Source organism: Petaurus breviceps, unplaced genomic scaffold, assembly GCF_028583685.1.
Source record: "Petaurus breviceps papuanus isolate PSGF00001 unplaced genomic scaffold, PetGlider_PUasm1.0 208, whole genome shotgun sequence".
Taxonomy (NCBI): Eukaryota; Metazoa; Chordata; class Mammalia; order Diprotodontia; family Petauridae; genus Petaurus; species Petaurus breviceps.
The window spans coordinates 21176077-21192200 of NW_027185852.1; the positions used below are offsets into that span (position 1 = coordinate 21176077).

The following is a 16124-nucleotide window of genomic DNA, read 5'->3' on the forward strand; positions in this document are numbered from 1 at the left end:
AGCCTCCTTCTATAACTTGCCATGCGTTGCTGATTTTATCATCGATATCCTGCTTGGCTCTCCAAGTGCTGAGGTGAGGACTTTTCATTGTTTAAATGGTTGAATCATGTTTCATTGTGAAATCTCTCTGGCACACATCTTTACCCACCCCAACCCCCCAGCCCAGTTCGAGCCCCACAGTCCCTCCAGGAGCTGCATGTCAGTTCCACTTAACGTGACTGCTGGCTCACATTCAGCACCCTCAGCTTAAGGGGCTCTTCACCCTCACAATTCTGGGTCACCCAGAAAATGCACCAGAGAGGCCTGAGACGGCAGCAGCTGTGAGTGTGGCTGTAGCTTTTCCTACTGATGTGGTAAGTTGATCTGCACAGTCTGACAGAAGATTTCTGACCTTTTAACTTACATTGAGTGACACTGACTTCAGTCACTCATTCTGGGTCTCGTTGCCAGTTCCATAAAGCTTTATTTCCCTTAGATGGTTCCCAAGACTGTTAGAATGTGCCCTCTGGGAGTAGGTCCTTGATCATTGGCTAAAACAAGTGAATATTAATTACACGAATCAGCCAAGGACCACCGCTTGAGACCCAGCCCAAGCAGTCCTTCTCATAGCAAGGGCATCCCCAGCATGCCCGAGACTGTGTCAGGCACTGACGAGACAGAGATTCAGGTGACACTCAGCGGCTAAGGGCACCAGAGGGCACAAAGTGCCCAAGCTCAAAGCCAGCCTCAGACACTTGGGGGACCCTGGGCAAATCACTTACCCTCAGTCTGCCTCGGTTTCCTCAGCTGTGAAATGGGAATGATGATAATGCCTACCTCCGAGGGTTGTTGTGAGGATCAAATGATGTCCTGATTGTGAAGGGCTTTGTACGGTGCCTGGCGTAGATAGAGTGGGCACAGTATGAGTGTGAGTTGCTATTGTCGTTATTGTTTTATTTATATGGTTGTTATTTTGCCCCAAGCACGTTGCTGAACCTCTGAGGTGTCTCGTTTTCCCCAGTGGTCTTTGAAATCTTTTCCAGCTCTCAGTTTGTGATGCCAGAAAATAGTCTCTGCTCTCAAGATCGTAGGAGACCATGTGGGGGGCATGCGCATGCCTCTGCATATGTCCAAGTGTATAGTAAATTGATAGTGTTTGTGGGAAGAAGCTAGCATGAGCACAGGTGGGAAAGACCTCCCGCAGTGGGCGGGCTCGGGTGAAGGCCAGAGGGGCCTGTGTGTTGGTATGCAGCGGGGGTGTGGGAAGTAGCAGACAGCGGTGGAGGGAAGACCCGTTAGGGCCCAACAAGAAAACAGCGTCAGGAAAACCTGTGACTGGGGAGTCAGGAGTCAAAGCTGCTGCTCTCCATCGTCATCTATGAGTAGTGAGGGTGGGTGAGGACTTGGCCTGAGGCAGCCGCTGGGGTGCCAGGAAGGACCACCAGGTGGCAGTGGCCACATCTGACCACTGACTGGCCTGGGGGAGGCCATGAGAAACCGCAGGGGTGACCAGGAACACGGTGAGGGCCTAGACAGGAGGGAAGGATTCAGGGTTTCAGCAGGAAAAGACAATTTCTGTTGAGCTTTCAGGACCTAATAGGCACTTAGAGTTGTGTGACTAGAACTCAGAAGGGAAACTGAGGCTGGTGGTGTGGGCGTGAGAGGTGTTGTGTGTGTGTGGAGAATGCATAAGGGAAGCGTGCAGAGGGAGAAGACAAGCTGGCCCAGCATAGAGCGGCGAGGCCCATCCCATTGAGGGGAGATGGTCACGGGGAGCACAAAAGGGTGGAGGAGAGGCGACGGAGCGCAGTGACCCATCCCTCCCGCCCCAGGACCCAACCACATCAAGCCTAGAAATGCCTTCTGTTCTAAGGCCTTACGTCCAAGTTCTTACTTTGGCTGTGGTTCTGTGTCCACTAGTCACTGGAAGCGCTTCACATGTGAGATGTGGTGTAAGCAACAGTCTAGTCCTAGAGACTTAGAATCATTAGTAAGGGCTTCTAGCGGCAGGGCTGGGGGGAAGCCTCTGGAGCCCTCTAGTCCTATCCCTCAGTCTTAACAGATGTTTGGAGTGAGGTTTTTTTTTCTCATTAACATTCGTTGTTCAGTCCTTTCATCAACCATGTCTGATTTTTCATGACCCCATGTGGAGTTTCCTTGGCAGAGATACTGGAGGCCTTTGCCATTTCCTTCTTCAGCTCATTTTACAGAGGAGGAAACTGAGGCAGAGTCAGGTGACGTGCCCAGGGTCACACACCTGGTATTTGGGGCTGGATCTGACCCCAGGTCCTCTGGCACTCTTTCCACTGTCCCACCTGGCTGGCACGTGGTGACAGGGCTGTTCATGATCAGAAGCGGTTGTCACCTCCTCCGACACAAAGTCTCTCTATGCCTCGGGGCAAAGCCCAGAGACTTGTCTGAGAAGTCTTAGGTAGGGTGCCGCATCACCGGGCTGCCACAGATTTGCATTTAGATTTATGTGAATATTTAAGCTTAAGTCCTTTTTTGAGATGCTTCCGGGTCTTGGAGTCTGGAAGACCTAAGTTCAGATCTGGACTCTGGCGCTTTCGAGCTTAACTAGATTAAGGAAAGAAGAGGAGGAGAAAAGGGGGAGGGGAGAGGGGAGGCAAAGAGCTATCACTTGGATCGTTTTGGGAAATTTTTTTAAGCTTCTAAATTTTAAATGAATTCTATTAAAAATCAGCAAATTTTTAAAAAAGAATCTCATCATTAAATAACCACGTTCTGGATAAGCAACCAGGAGCAGGGAATTAAAATAGGCGGATAAAATTGTAAAGCTAAACTTCCAAAAAGAGAAAGACTCGAGGAAGAGCATCCTGACAGGGAGAGATGGCTGAAGGCAGCACAATTCCACGAGCCCACAGAGAAGCCCCAAGAGGAATGACTGGGGAGCCAGGGAGCGGGAGGGCAGGATGTGCGCCAGTGCGTGTGCTAGGGTTTGAGGGGCTGACATGGGCCGCTTCCTGCGCCGGGGGGGGTCCAGATCGGAGGGTGGGGGAGCATCACCATGCAGAGTCAGGAGGCCCTGAGTTCAGATCCTACCTCAGACGCTTAATAGCATGGGCCAGTCACTGAGCCTGTGCTTTATCCATAAAATGGGGACAACAGCAGCATCTTTTCCGGGGCTTGTTGGGAGGATTGAATGAAGTCCTGTTTGTGGAGTGCGCTGCAGAAACCCCATCAGCATTCTGCCTGCTGCCACTGATGACCCTGTTGTTTCAGATTCGCCACGTGGCCTGTGATCAGCTGTACACTCTCAGCCAGACAGACACGTCAGCCCACCCCGAAGTGCAGAAGCCAAATCAGTTTCTCCTTGGCGTCATTCTGACTGCTCAGTTGCCTCTCTGGTCTCCAACTAGTATCATGAGAGGAGTCAACCAGAGGTAACCGGGCTTTGGCTCTGTGTGTGCGTCATTGTGCCCAAGCCTCTCACGAGAATGAGTCTCAGGGGGGTTTGCAGAGAGCCCTCAGTCTGCACTGTGTCCTCCGAGCTGCGTTCGGCCGAGCCACACCGGGAACTTGCCCATTCTCTGTTTCTTCATCTTTCCTGTCTCCCTCCATATGTCCTAAAATCCCAGGGTGCAGGAGAAGCTGAAAGCCACACTGTGCATTCACCATGTCTCCTAAAACTTCATGAGATACAAAAGCCCAAGTCACTACCTGGCTTCAGACATAGTGTTGCTTTTGATGAGTTGACTTAGCCTTTATTGGCCCTGGTCCCCTCTGACCGGCTGTCCTGGGGCCATCACCTATTCCACATGTGAAAGCTCAGAAGTGCTGCCCTCTTCCTGGGACCTTGGGCTCCTCCCTACCTCTCACACACCTCTCCTCCTCCCCACATCTCCTCTGACGGGCCCTCCTTTGGCACGGCTGCCACCTTGATGGAGGCCCTCCTCACCCAACATCTAGGTTATTTTCATAACTGCTAGGGGTCTGCCTGCCTCGAGTGTGTCTCCTGCCAATCCATCCTCCTCTCAGCTGTCAGAGGGGCCTTCCCAGAGCTCAGGTCTGACCAGATCAGAGTCAGACTGCATGCATTAAGTACCTGCTGTGGGGCAAGCAGAGTGCTAAGTGCTGGGAATACAAAGGCAAGACAGTCCCTGCCCTCCAGGAACGTAAGTGTAGAAGCTGAAAAGGAGGGGAAAGGGACCTTCTGTGGCCCCTTGAGGTGCAGAGTCAGTTTCCTCTCTCAGGATGAGGAGTTTCTAAAGACCATATCACCCCCACCTGTTCAGCAAACTCCAGGGGCTCCCTGCTACTACTGCAAGATCAAATGCTGGAATTCCTGTGGATGTTGTTATTAATTGACTTATTTTAACATCCGTGAAGTTTTGGAGTTTTCTCAAAGTACAACCAAGTCTGCTTCCTTTCATGTGGATGGACCCAGTGTGGGGTTTTTCCTGTTCCTTATAATAATAATGATAGTTCAGTGATCATGGTGGAGGATTTATTCTCCCTGTCTTTTGTTGGGGTTTTTTTGTGCTTTTTTGGAAGGGGGAGGGCAGGGAAGTTGAGGTTTAAGTGACTTGCCCAAGGTCACGCGGCTAGTTAAGTGTCTGGGGTGGATTTGAACTCAGGTCCTCCTGACTCCAGGGCTGGTGCTCTATTCACTGCACTATCTAGCTTCCCCCTCCCCATCTTTTAATGAAGGGTTTTGTTTTGAAGGAAATGGAATCCTTGGCATTTTTCTTGATGACCTCTGCAGGTTGGGAACTATCACAAGTGACTCTTTTATGATATTTCTTACCAGCTCATTATATAAATACTTAGCTCTTTTCTTTCCAGAAAGACAAAAAGCTTTCATTTCATGACAGTGACCTCTCTGTTTGCAGGTTGTTGTCTCAGTGCATGGAATACTTTGATCTGCGGTGTCAGTTACTAGATGACCTGACAAGTAAGTGATACTTGAGTTTTCTAAAGGCCACAATCATGAGATTATAAAGTCTGTGTGAGAGACATGAATGGGGAGGCCCATTGGGGCTTTCTATTTAGCTCACACTGTCAAAAAATGCCTGTATTTTCTCCATTTTCTCTTACTTCCCCCACCCTACCCAGCCATCCAGACTGTGACTTTGGGCACATTGCTTGAAAGATTAGTGACATGTAAAATGTGCAAATGGACACGATTTTGTCACATAACCGTGGGGTCACCGTGAAAGACTTAACATTGCTGTCGCCCAAACTAATTCTGTTCATATGGGGATTATGTGCTTTCTTTCACTGTTGTGGAAATCCCCTTTGTTTCCTCCTCATCTTCTTAGTACCCCAACCAAGATGGAGTAAATTCATGGCAAAAAGCATCACTCAGAGGTAGCTGATGTTGGCTGAAATGGCATCGGGGCTTATGTCTGTATTACGGTCAGCCCTCGTTTCCCTGGCCCTAGTCTGAGCGAGCATTGACTCCACAGTGGGATGGATGAAAGGTGCTTGTGCGGGCACTCTCCAGAGTGCTCCGAGAAGGCTGTTTGTGTGACCTCTCCCACTCCTAGTTGCAAATGTCAGGAACTTTGCCAAATGCTGAATGAAAGAGAGAACTTGGACAAGCTGCAGTCCCCAACCTCACGGGGTGAGCTGGGTGGCAATTATCCATTTCTGCTGAGTCAGCTCTGGTCCTCTTTGCCCTAAGACTGTGGGCCAGAATGGGGGAAAATGCTATTTTTGTCTATGCTTGAATTATTAATCCCCATTCTTTACCCAAAGTGGGAAAGAATGTGTCTGCCTGATGTTGGGTGGCATGTGGACGGGGACTGAGGCTGGAGATGGGAGGGCCTTGGGTCTGTACTCATGTGGGGTGAGCCCCTGGCCTGGCAGAGCCTGCTGTTTCAGCCTCTAGCATCTGTGCCATGGGCTTGTCATGAGGCCAGAGCGAGCCATCTAGGGAAGGTGCCACGTGGACGCTTTGTAGCTTGGATGACGACGTGACCATTGTAGGCACATTTTACAGCTCAGTGTTGTTGGTGTGCTGGGTCAGAGGGACCCACAGAGCTTCTGGTCTCCTTGTGAAGCAGCTCAGCGGGGCCTCTCCATCAGCACAGCTTGCACCCCACGAATGACAACCGGAAAAGCAGAGTGAAGACTGGCTGGCTTAATAAGTCCTGGCTGTCTCAGGCACTAGGAGTGCCCAAGCTGCAGTCACTGCCCACCCAGAGTTCGAGGTCGGACAGGAATGTGCATCCATGGACAGCTGTAATACAGAGTTGTCCATTTTAGAACAGGGAAGGGCAGTGCGAGGAGAGGAGATGGGGAGGCGCATGCAGCCTCAGAAAGAGCAGACCGCATGAAATTCAGCAGACAGATGTAAATACATGCACTGTGTAGTTAAACACAAGGTGCACTGGTAGTCAAGGAAATAAGGGGAGATTTTGTAAGAAGGGTGGTCCTCAGCTGCAGAGACTTCAGTAGGCCATGAGACGGAGCTCACTGGTCACTCTGGTGAGAACAGTTGCCGTTGAACAAGGGTGTTGAGAGCCAAGCTGAAGACGACTTAGTGGTGTTACCAAGTACAGACAGCTTTTTCAAGGCATTTGGCTGAGAAGGGGGAGGGAGATAAAGAGTAATAGTAAGGCTGATCAGATCAAGGGGGGCTTTTTTAAGGATGGGAAGATGTGGGTTTATTCATAGACATCAGGAAAGAATCTAGTAGATGGGGAGGAGTTAGAGATTGGACAGAGAGTCGATTGCTGATAGGGACGGTCTGGAAGAATTCAGGACGGCATGAGATGGAGGACACATGTTAGAGAGATTGGCCCTCGTCAGTAGAGACAGGAGTGAGCAGGAGATGGTGGGAGATGAAATCAGGAGGAGAGAATGGATTTCCCCGTGAATTTCTGTTTTATAATATATATGAAATGAGGTCCTCAGCAGAGGGTGAGAAGGTGCTCTGGGAAACAGGAAAGAAGAGGGGTTAGGAACAGCTGCCCTGATGAATGAGATAGGAAATCAGTGAGGGAGAAATAGAATAGAATTATCTTGTTACACGAAGTCTGTGGTTCAAATAAGTAAACGTCAATTTGGATCGAACCCAGTCAGCACTGCTGCTGTGGCTTCCATTCAGTTACCCCATGAGGAAGAGCTAAGGAAAAAGATAGTAGGAGTGATCCAGGTGTTGGGAGGCATGGTACGTGTCAACACTGAGAGTTGGGGACAGTGTAGAATTGATCGGCTTCCCCAAGCGATCAAGAGTGGGGAAAGCGGAGATTGTGGTCACAGAAGAGTGATGGCCTCAGTGCATACTCAGGGCATTGGCAGGAGTGGAGGTTGCCTGCTGACAGAGAGAGAGCTAGTCTGGTCATGCCAGAGATGAAGAGAAAAGCTGTGGATTGGCTCACCTGTGCATGGTTGCAGTCTCATTTTATAGGGTTTGGGGGTGAGATGGACTAACTCTTACGTGCTAGCCTAGTCCTGAGTTCATTATCATGTCCAGATTATCTCAGAGTTGCCAATACGACTGGCAAAGTTAAAGTTAACGTGTCCGTGTCACCTCAGAATCATCAGCACCATTAGGTGTTCTGCTGGTCTTGCTGCAGATGCTTGGAATTTCTTTGACACTTACATGTCCTAGGACCAAAAGACCCTGACAGCAAGTCCTACGTGGTTTCTCCTGATTTAGCATATATTCTCGGGATGTGATTTTTGGTTAATATATGATACAGTTTGCAAATTATGCTCCTTTTATCTTTAGGATGGTATATATGTGACACGTAGGTTCTCCCTTGCAAACTTTCTTCCTCCTTCATGCTGGGCCACTTATAAACTTATTATACTGACTGGGGGGAGGGGGGAATGGTAGTCAAAGTAACCAGAATAAGGTATGATTTTTAACACACGTTGAAAAGGAAAGAAGGACATAGGCAGGCTGTTAGTACACTGCTTCAGACTTGCATTAAGAACAGTTCGTTTATTCTAGCGTGCTGATACCAGGATAGAGAAGAGGGCATAAGTGGGAAGAGATGATGCTAAACAGTTGATAGGAATTAACCACTGACTGAATGTGATGGGCAAAGGTGATTGCAAGACAAGTCCAGGGACAGTGATGCCTCTGGCACAAGTGGCAATCTGAAAGACAGGCTGGTCCAGTGGAGAAGATTCTGTCTACGTGGACATGGCGAATTCAGGGTGCTGTCTGAAACAGAGGTCTGATCGATGAAATCCTTTTACACTTGTTTTCGCTTTCTAGCTTCAGAAATGGATCAATTAAAGATCAGTCCGGCCGCCATGCTGGAAGATGAAATCACTTGGCTAGATAATTTTGAGCCTAATCGTACAGCCGAGTGCGAAACCAGTGAAGCAGACAACATCTTATTAGCGGGGCATTTAAGGCTAATCAAGACCCTCCTTTCACTCTGTGGAGCAGAAAAAGAAATGCTTGGTAAGTATTCCCTCGGGCTGCCAATTCTCCATTTATTAATTTAGGTTAGTGTCTATTTTGGGAAAATAAAATGAATGGCTACAAATAGTCTAGTGAAAAGTGGTGCTTTTGGCAGCAGGAAATCAGCTGGATCTTTAGTGCCGATCAGTTTAAAACTTGGTATATATCATATATCCTTTGTGGCTGATAACACAACTTAAAATGGCAGGAAAAAATAGAATCTCATTTTCCTTCGGTCTGTTTACTAGGCAAGGAAACCTGGCCTGGTCAGAAGAGCAAGGGATTGGAATTGGGCTGCCCACCTGCTGCCTCTGACTTGTGGTCTGGCACTGGCCGTGCGGGAGGGTGGGCAGAGAGGCTGTCCGGGGCTCCTTCCTGGTGCATGGCCCGTGGTTGGGTCCACAGAGTAGTGGAGGTGACCTGTTTTCCAGCGGGGGCATCTCACTCATACTTGCCATGTATGCCTGGGGGAATGTGAGAGAAGAATTTAAGTCAGTATTTTTCCTAGCCTGGGAGGTCTCTTCTGGGCCTCGCTGTGAATAATGTGCTTTTTTGCAGGGTCATCGCTTATCAAACCCCTGTTGGATGACTTCCTCTTCCGGGCTTCTAGAATTATCTTAAACAGTCATTCTCCAGTTGGCAGTGCTGCCATCAGTCAGCAGGACTTTCACCCAAAGTATGGAAAATGCACGTTGTGTTCAGTTGGGGTAAAACTTCTAACTTGGAGCTCTTGTCCTGGTGTAATGAACTTTTGGGTAGAACTCCTTATACACGTGAAAGCCTGATGTCTTGGTCTGTGTGGTGCCGTGATCCCCTGCTTAGGAAGCCAGAGAAAGTGCAATGAGAGCGTAAGCTCTACTTGTTTATGGCCCAGGAGGCTCTTGGCTACACCTCAGAAAGCAGGCTGTTAAAGAGGAGCGTCAGCAGGGTGGCAGCGGGCAGCTTTTGGTTTCTTGTTGCTTTTTTTATTATTAAAAGCCATCTCCTTTAGGGCAGATCCTGGTTGGTTTGAATGGCAAACCCCCTGAAGTGGCCACGTGATTTACATTAGCACTCCTTATTTCCATTGGGCTGGAATCTGTTACCATTGCTTTACATCATTATAACTTCAAGTGGTGTAAATTCAGATAAATTAATCATACGTTATTTATCCATTGTCACTGAAAAGTGAGATATTTTCCCAAAAGTTAATTTTGCTTATAAGTATAGATTAGCTCTTTCTTCATAAAAAAGTTTATTGTAGCCATTTTGATGGCTCTCTCTTAAATATGTGTATTTCCTTGCTATCTTAATCAGAAGGTACAATGATGCCATATTTATTATTCCTTTTTAATACCATAGGAAGTTAATATTAAATACTCCAGTTTTGACTTTAAATTGGTCTCTTGGAGCCTATATCACATTTCTTCCCATAGGGTAGTCAGACAAATGCTGGAGGACCAATTGTCACAAACATGGCAAAGGGACTCTTCGATGGGTCCTCTGAGGCCCCTTCTGTCACTGTGCCTGAGTGAGAGTGTACTGCAGGCATGGGGGAGTTAACTTCTAAGCTATTTTAGACACATTTTCCTTTATTGATCTTATTTTTAATAAAGTCTGGGTCTTGATTTTACAAAGAGAACACGTCTGTCATGGGGTCATGAAGGGACAGGTTGAGCTTATCTCTAAGAAGCAGTGGAGCAGATCTATGACAATCAGTGACTCTGTAAGGCAGCTTGGCACAGTAGATGGGTCCAAATCCTTGGGAGCTTGCTGGCCATGGGACCTAAGCAGGGCTCTTGCTTTCCCAGTTTAGGACTTCCCCATCTGTAAAATGGGGCTGAGTCCCTGTTTCTCAGAGTTGTTGTGTGCCTCAGAGGAGATAAGGTGTGTAAGGTTGTCTGTAGACCTTAAAGCCCTCCTGAAATGGGAGCTGTTAACTGTTGTCAGCACCGTACGAGGATTGCCCTGCTCCCTCAGGCTGCCTGTCTGTAAGTTATTTTCTCCTCCATCACAGAGGTTTCTCTGTCCAGCTCAGCTCCCTGTCCTCTCTTGACTTGGCCATAACGTTTGGAAGGACATGCTGGTAACTAATGATCAGATCAAAAAGAAAAGAAGCTCAAATTGCCAGCCCCTTCCCAAGGGCTGGGATTCCCAGTGAATGGTGAAAATGCAGTGTTAAAAGGGTAGATGTTTATCTTTTATCTCTGTGATCCGGGGCAGCTCACTTAACTTTTCTAAGCCTCAGTTTGCTCAACTGAGAAAGAGGTGATTCTGCTAATGACCTCTGAGCACCCTTCCAGCGCCAGATCTGTGACCTTCTGAGCCTGTGAGAGCACAGCATGTGTCCTGTCCAGTTACACATCACCTCTGCTAGCTTAGAGCTCCTCAGTAAAAGTGCAAGTGCTGCTGCTGCTGTGTTCTTCCCTTTTTAAGTAATATAACTAATGGCCTTGTGCTTTGAAGTGAATGAACTATCTAAAATGGTAAGAAATATTGTTTTCTCAATTTGTTTCTTCCATCTGTTTTTTTAGGTTAAAGTATCAGAGCACTGGCTGCTGTCTGGTACTGGTGTCTGCCTTGCTTTTATAGCACAGGATTTGTTCAGTTAGTCTACTTAGGAAGCCCTTAGAAGGTCCCCTCAAGCTGTTTTCCTGTGTCTCATTGACCTTTTTCTATAAAGCAGGCACAGGCTGACTCTATCAGCGATAGGCCATGGTAATCTTGGTGGTTGACTTGGGATGTATTCACTATTCCGTGTAATCTGACTGCTTTCCCAAGAGGCCTTTTTATTGACACTCCAGGATTAGATTGTCACTCAGGATGCTATAGCTCTCTCTTGGATTCCTGCATCACTCCCTTCCATAACCATTTTTTAAATTCCTGCCACCTACTTTGGCTTCAGTGATTGGGAAGATACAAAGTTGAGACAAGCCCGGCTTTCTTGAAGTTTGTTATCTAGTATTCAGTAACTGAATCTTTCTTTGGAAGTGGTAACTGCTGTGCTTTATGTTTCAAAGAGCCATTTGATTTTAAAAAGATTCTTTAGCTGGTGGTGGGGATGGTGAGGCTGGTGGATCTCTCGGGCTCAGGAGCTCTGCCTTGTAGTGCGCCCTGCTGATCAGGGGTCCACATTCAGTTGGGCATTGATATGATGAGCCTCCCAGAGCTGCAGCAGGAGAGGCAGACTTAGAAACAGCAAGTCAGCTTCCCTGGGCCCCTGTGTAGCCCCCCGACTTCCTGCCCGGGCGGAATAAGGAGATTCGATTCTTTTTTAATGTCTAAAGAACATTTAAGTAGATAATTTGTTCTTGAACCAAACCACTAGTCATTTGTTTTTAGATGTAGTACTGTGAATAGTCGGTTGGCAGCCTATGAAGTTCTGGTCATGTTGGCTGACAGCTCACCCTCCAATCTTCAGATTATTACAAAAGAGCTGCTTTCTATGCACCATCAGCCTGACCCCGCTCTCACCAAGGAGTTTGACGTGAGTATCTGTGAGGCGTTTCATGGTTATTCACCATGAAATGTGGGTTTATAAATGCTAACTGCTGCTGCTACTATTACAAGGTAGCACCAGAGTGGACAGAGCCCTGGGCCTGAAGTGAGGAAGACCCAAGTTCAAATCCTGCCTTTGACACTCATTAACTGTGTGATCCTGGGCAAGTCACTTCACCTCTATCTCCTCAACTATAAAATAGAAATAATAACAGTACTTACATTGCAGGATTGTTAGATGGTTCAAAGGAGATGCTACATGTAAAGCACTTGACAGAGTGCCCGGCACATGGCGGGTGCTGTATGGAGGCTTATGCCATCCCCTTGCCTCCATAGAATGACAGAAATGCTCTTTCATCTTTCACTTGTGTGATGTTATGAACACAGAGGGTGCTTAGTAGGAACCATTAGCCAGTCACATTAATGAAATCCTCGCGGTGTTAGCTGTAAGGCACTGAGGGACACCGCTGTGGCTCACTGCCAGAGTGAAATCCTGGGCATCCCTTGCATCACTCCCTGCTTTCTTTTAACCTTTAAGAAGTGGAAAGGAGGATCACTTAAAGGATGGGCGCCAAACTGACCGTCTTCATTAAAGCCATTAATAAATTATCTTGACATGTCTTTAAAAATCATTCTGCAAAAGTACATTTTGCACAGTAGGAACTTAATACCTGTTTCTGGAGGAACATCCATCTCACGGGCCAAATCGTAGCCCAGATGTGGATTCGGTCTGGCCTGTTGTTTAACCTCTTTTCCTGAAAAATTTTCCAAGTAGTTTATGTGGTCAGAAACCAATGTGAATAGAAAAATGCATTAATACAACGCATTCTGGATCTAAGACTGGGAAATCAGATTGGAGTTCATTCGCCTTTTTGGTTTATAATTATTGGCTATGTTGTATTAAGCTGTGTCACATTCCTGTGCGTCCAGGAGGATGGGTTTGGAAAGCCAGGGAAGACATGTCTGAGCCGATGCACGGTGACCTGGTGGGCTGGCTGCCAGCACTGACCAGTGGCTGCTCTGTGGCTTTGTCCTGGAGAGGTGTCAGAACCACCCAGCCAGAGAGTACTAGAGGCCCTGGGCATCGCTCCACTGCCCTCTCCATGTTCCACTAGCTCCACTTTCTGACAGATTTTCATGTTCCTAAACTCCCTAAGTGATGTCATTCGTTACATTCCATAAGATATTTGAATCTTTGTGATTTAACTGAAAAAGATGGAAAATCACACACACACACACACGCACGCACGGTCTGATTGGAAAACAAGGGAGCCAGCCTCCAAACTGGAAATTTATTTTAAATGCCTTTGTTTGGGGTCATTTCAGCATTCTTACAAATCCAAAAATTATGAGTTCTTTCACATTTTTACTATTTTCTGGGGTAGCATTACTACCCTTCCCAGCCAAGTGTCTCAGGGCCCCATCCTCCAGGGAAGAGTGTCCCAGAGACATTATCTTGCCCTTCTTGTAGCCAAAGCTGGGCTTCAGTATTGATCCACACCAAACCAGACCCATGTTAAAATACATTTAAAGTGAGGGTCCCAGGGGCAGCTAGGTGGCTCAGTAGATACAGCACTGACCCTGGAGTCAGAACGACCTGAGTTCAAATCCATCCCCAGACACTTAACACTTACTAGCGGTGTGACCTTTGGCAAGTCACTTAGAAGTGAGGATCCAGTGTATTTGTCTTGTAAATTCAGTTTTGGAGTTTTGGGGAAGATCTCTGCTCCCCTGGCCATTGTTAGAATAGCTTCTGTAATGGCACTTGTAGAGAAATGTGGAATTAGAAGGAATTCCATTCAAGTGACGCTTTGAATTTATAACTGTAGTTGGGAACACCACCGTGACTCACATATCCTGAGCACTTGATGGCTTTCAAAGCCTCTGCCCACAACAAAGCTGGGACGAGGCTGCGTTAAGGATGGGCCCCCATTTCCCAGAGGAGGAGGCGTGAAGTGGCTTCTGGGGTGGTGTTGCTGATGCCGTCCTTTCTCTTCTCCCTCCCCAGTACCTGCCCCCGGTGGACAGCCGTTCTCTCTCGGGGTTTGTGGGGCTCAAGAATGGAGGCGCTACCTGCTACATGAACGCGGTTTTCCAGCAGCTCTATATGCAGCCTGGTCTTCCTGAGGTGATTTCCCTCTCTTCCCATTTGTTTTTACTGCTAATATTCTGACTGAAAACAGTTGTGTAGTTGAAGGGTGGAGGTGAGCTACAGCTGATGAGGGCATTTGGGGCGCCCTTCAGACAGGAGGTCAGAACTCAGTCTTGGCACATTTTTAGAAGTCTCATCCTGTCTTCTGTTGCTGTGAACACTGCCTTGAACAGCAGGTCTCCATGTACTAATTCCAGAGTAAACGTTGGGGTCTCCCTAGCATCCCATGGCCACATGCTCTGTAATCGTAAGTCTCTGAGAGTCTAAGGCAGATTTAGAGCTGGAAAGGTGCTTTGGCATTGTCAGATGACAGAACGGAGGCTAAGAGAGTTTAGGAGTCTTGCTGAAGACCTCAGATGAGCAGCTAAGAGAGTGGTGTCTGCACTCAGGGCCTCCTACTTTAGGCCCGCTCCTACTGCCGTCTAGTGATGCTGCCGTTCCCAATGATAGTCTAGACAGATCCTTTCACTGTTACTGCAGCCACCTTAATTGCCATTTTCCAAAATGCTTCTGTCTGTTACCTTGGCTGGTCTTTACTGTGAGGGGTGCAAAGTGAGGAATCTGGGACAAGAGTCCAGACCTCTGGGTCCCAGTTCAGCAAGGCTCCTGACCCAGTGTGGGGATGGAGAGAGAAGCATTAGACCAGGGTGCATTCAGAGAGAATCAGACCTGGCCAGCCGTCTTCCTGACAGTCCTGCTGAGTGCTTACAGGTACCCCAGCCCATTCATCAGAACCTGGAATAAATGCTGGGGCCAAGAGCAGGATGAGAGTCAGGACCCAGGAGGGGTCTTAGCAGACTAGAACATTTGCCTGAGTCCAATAATAAAATCTTGCATTGGATACAAAAATAATAATAAAATCCACAAACCTAAGATGGGAGAGCCATGGATAGACAGCAGTCATACTGAAAAAGATCTGGAGGGCTTAGTGAACTGCAAGTGCATCATAAGTTATCGGTGTGATGTGGAAGCCAAAATCTCTCAGTCTTAGGCTGCATTTGGAGGGACAGAACCTGTTCAGGAGAAGGGCAAGGAGATCCTGCCGCCCTCTGTTCTTGTCATGCAGTCTGGAGGAGCGTGTGCAGCCAGGATGAAGAAGGGCCCTGGGTCCGTGACATAGGAAGTTATTTGAAGGACCTGGGCATGTTTAGCCTAGAAAAAAAGTTCAGAGCAGGGAGAAGAATGGGGCAGGATTGTTGTCTTCAGGTATTTGGGGATCTGCCATGTGGAGGAAGGGGAGAGATTACCGGTGGTGGAGAACCTGGTGTAGCCCTCCAGATCCTTGAGTGCGACCCTTTGACTGAATTCAGACTTCACAGAACAAATCCCCTGAATAAAAAGATTTGTTCTGTAAAACTTGGATTTGGTCAAAAGGCTGCACCTGAGGCCACCTAGAGGGCCACATGTGGCCTTGAGGCCACAGGTTGCCCACCCTGGATTAAACCCATTGTGTTAGGCCTCAGATGACAGAACCAGGAACTCTTAGTACAGGTTGCAGGGCCATTCAAAGGACAGATGTTGGGAAAGTGTCATGCTGATGAGGGGAGTGGGCGGAGTTCCTTTGCAGTGGAAATCCCAAGCAGAGGTCTCGGGGTCCCTTGGAACCTTCCAGTTCTGTGTCAGGCATAGCCTACAGTAAGGGCACATTTTCAAGAGGCTCTTGTTAAACAGTAAGAAAGATCCAGAATCAGGAGCCATGAGGCTCAGTGCGACCCCAGGGGGACTTGTGGCCATGCAGAAGGCCCTGCAGGTTGTCTCTGCGTGTTTGGGGTAAGGGCTTGGGGGGCGGGAGACAAAAGGTCACTGTGTTTAACTCCATTCTCCTTGTGAAGGCTTTACTTTCTGTCGATGATGACATGGACAACCCAGATGACAGTGTGTTCTATCAAGTCCAGTCCCTCTTTGGGCATTTGATGGAGAGCAAGCTGCAGTACTACGTGCCAGAGAACTTCTGGAAGGTACTTCTCCGATGCAGGTTTACCCTCCTCCTTTAGTGTGCAGTGGAGTGCCTTTTCAGAGCTGTGCATCTCACCCCTCTGCTAGCCAGGTGACAGCTGTGCTGGTCCCTCTGACAAGGAACCCGGTGGCGCCAGCGATGGCTCGGCCCCACGGGGGGTAAGGGTGGCA

General features: G+C 48.0%; 1 protein-coding gene across 1 annotated transcript in view; it reads left to right on the forward strand.

Moving 5' to 3' along the window:
• LOC138165309 (ubiquitin carboxyl-terminal hydrolase 24) overlaps positions 1-16124 on the forward strand; it is a 151574-nt gene that overhangs the window by 100139 nt on the left and 35311 nt on the right. The window contains exons 37-44 of the mRNA XM_069093492.1: positions 3-73; positions 3223-3383; positions 4833-4894; positions 8177-8368; positions 8927-9044; positions 11690-11834; positions 13854-13973; positions 15830-15955. Of these exons, the coding sequence (XP_068949593.1) occupies positions 3-73; positions 3223-3383; positions 4833-4894; positions 8177-8368; positions 8927-9044; positions 11690-11834; positions 13854-13973; positions 15830-15955 (995 nt within the window). The remainder of the gene's footprint in view (positions 1-2; positions 74-3222; positions 3384-4832; positions 4895-8176; positions 8369-8926; positions 9045-11689; positions 11835-13853; positions 13974-15829; positions 15956-16124) is intronic.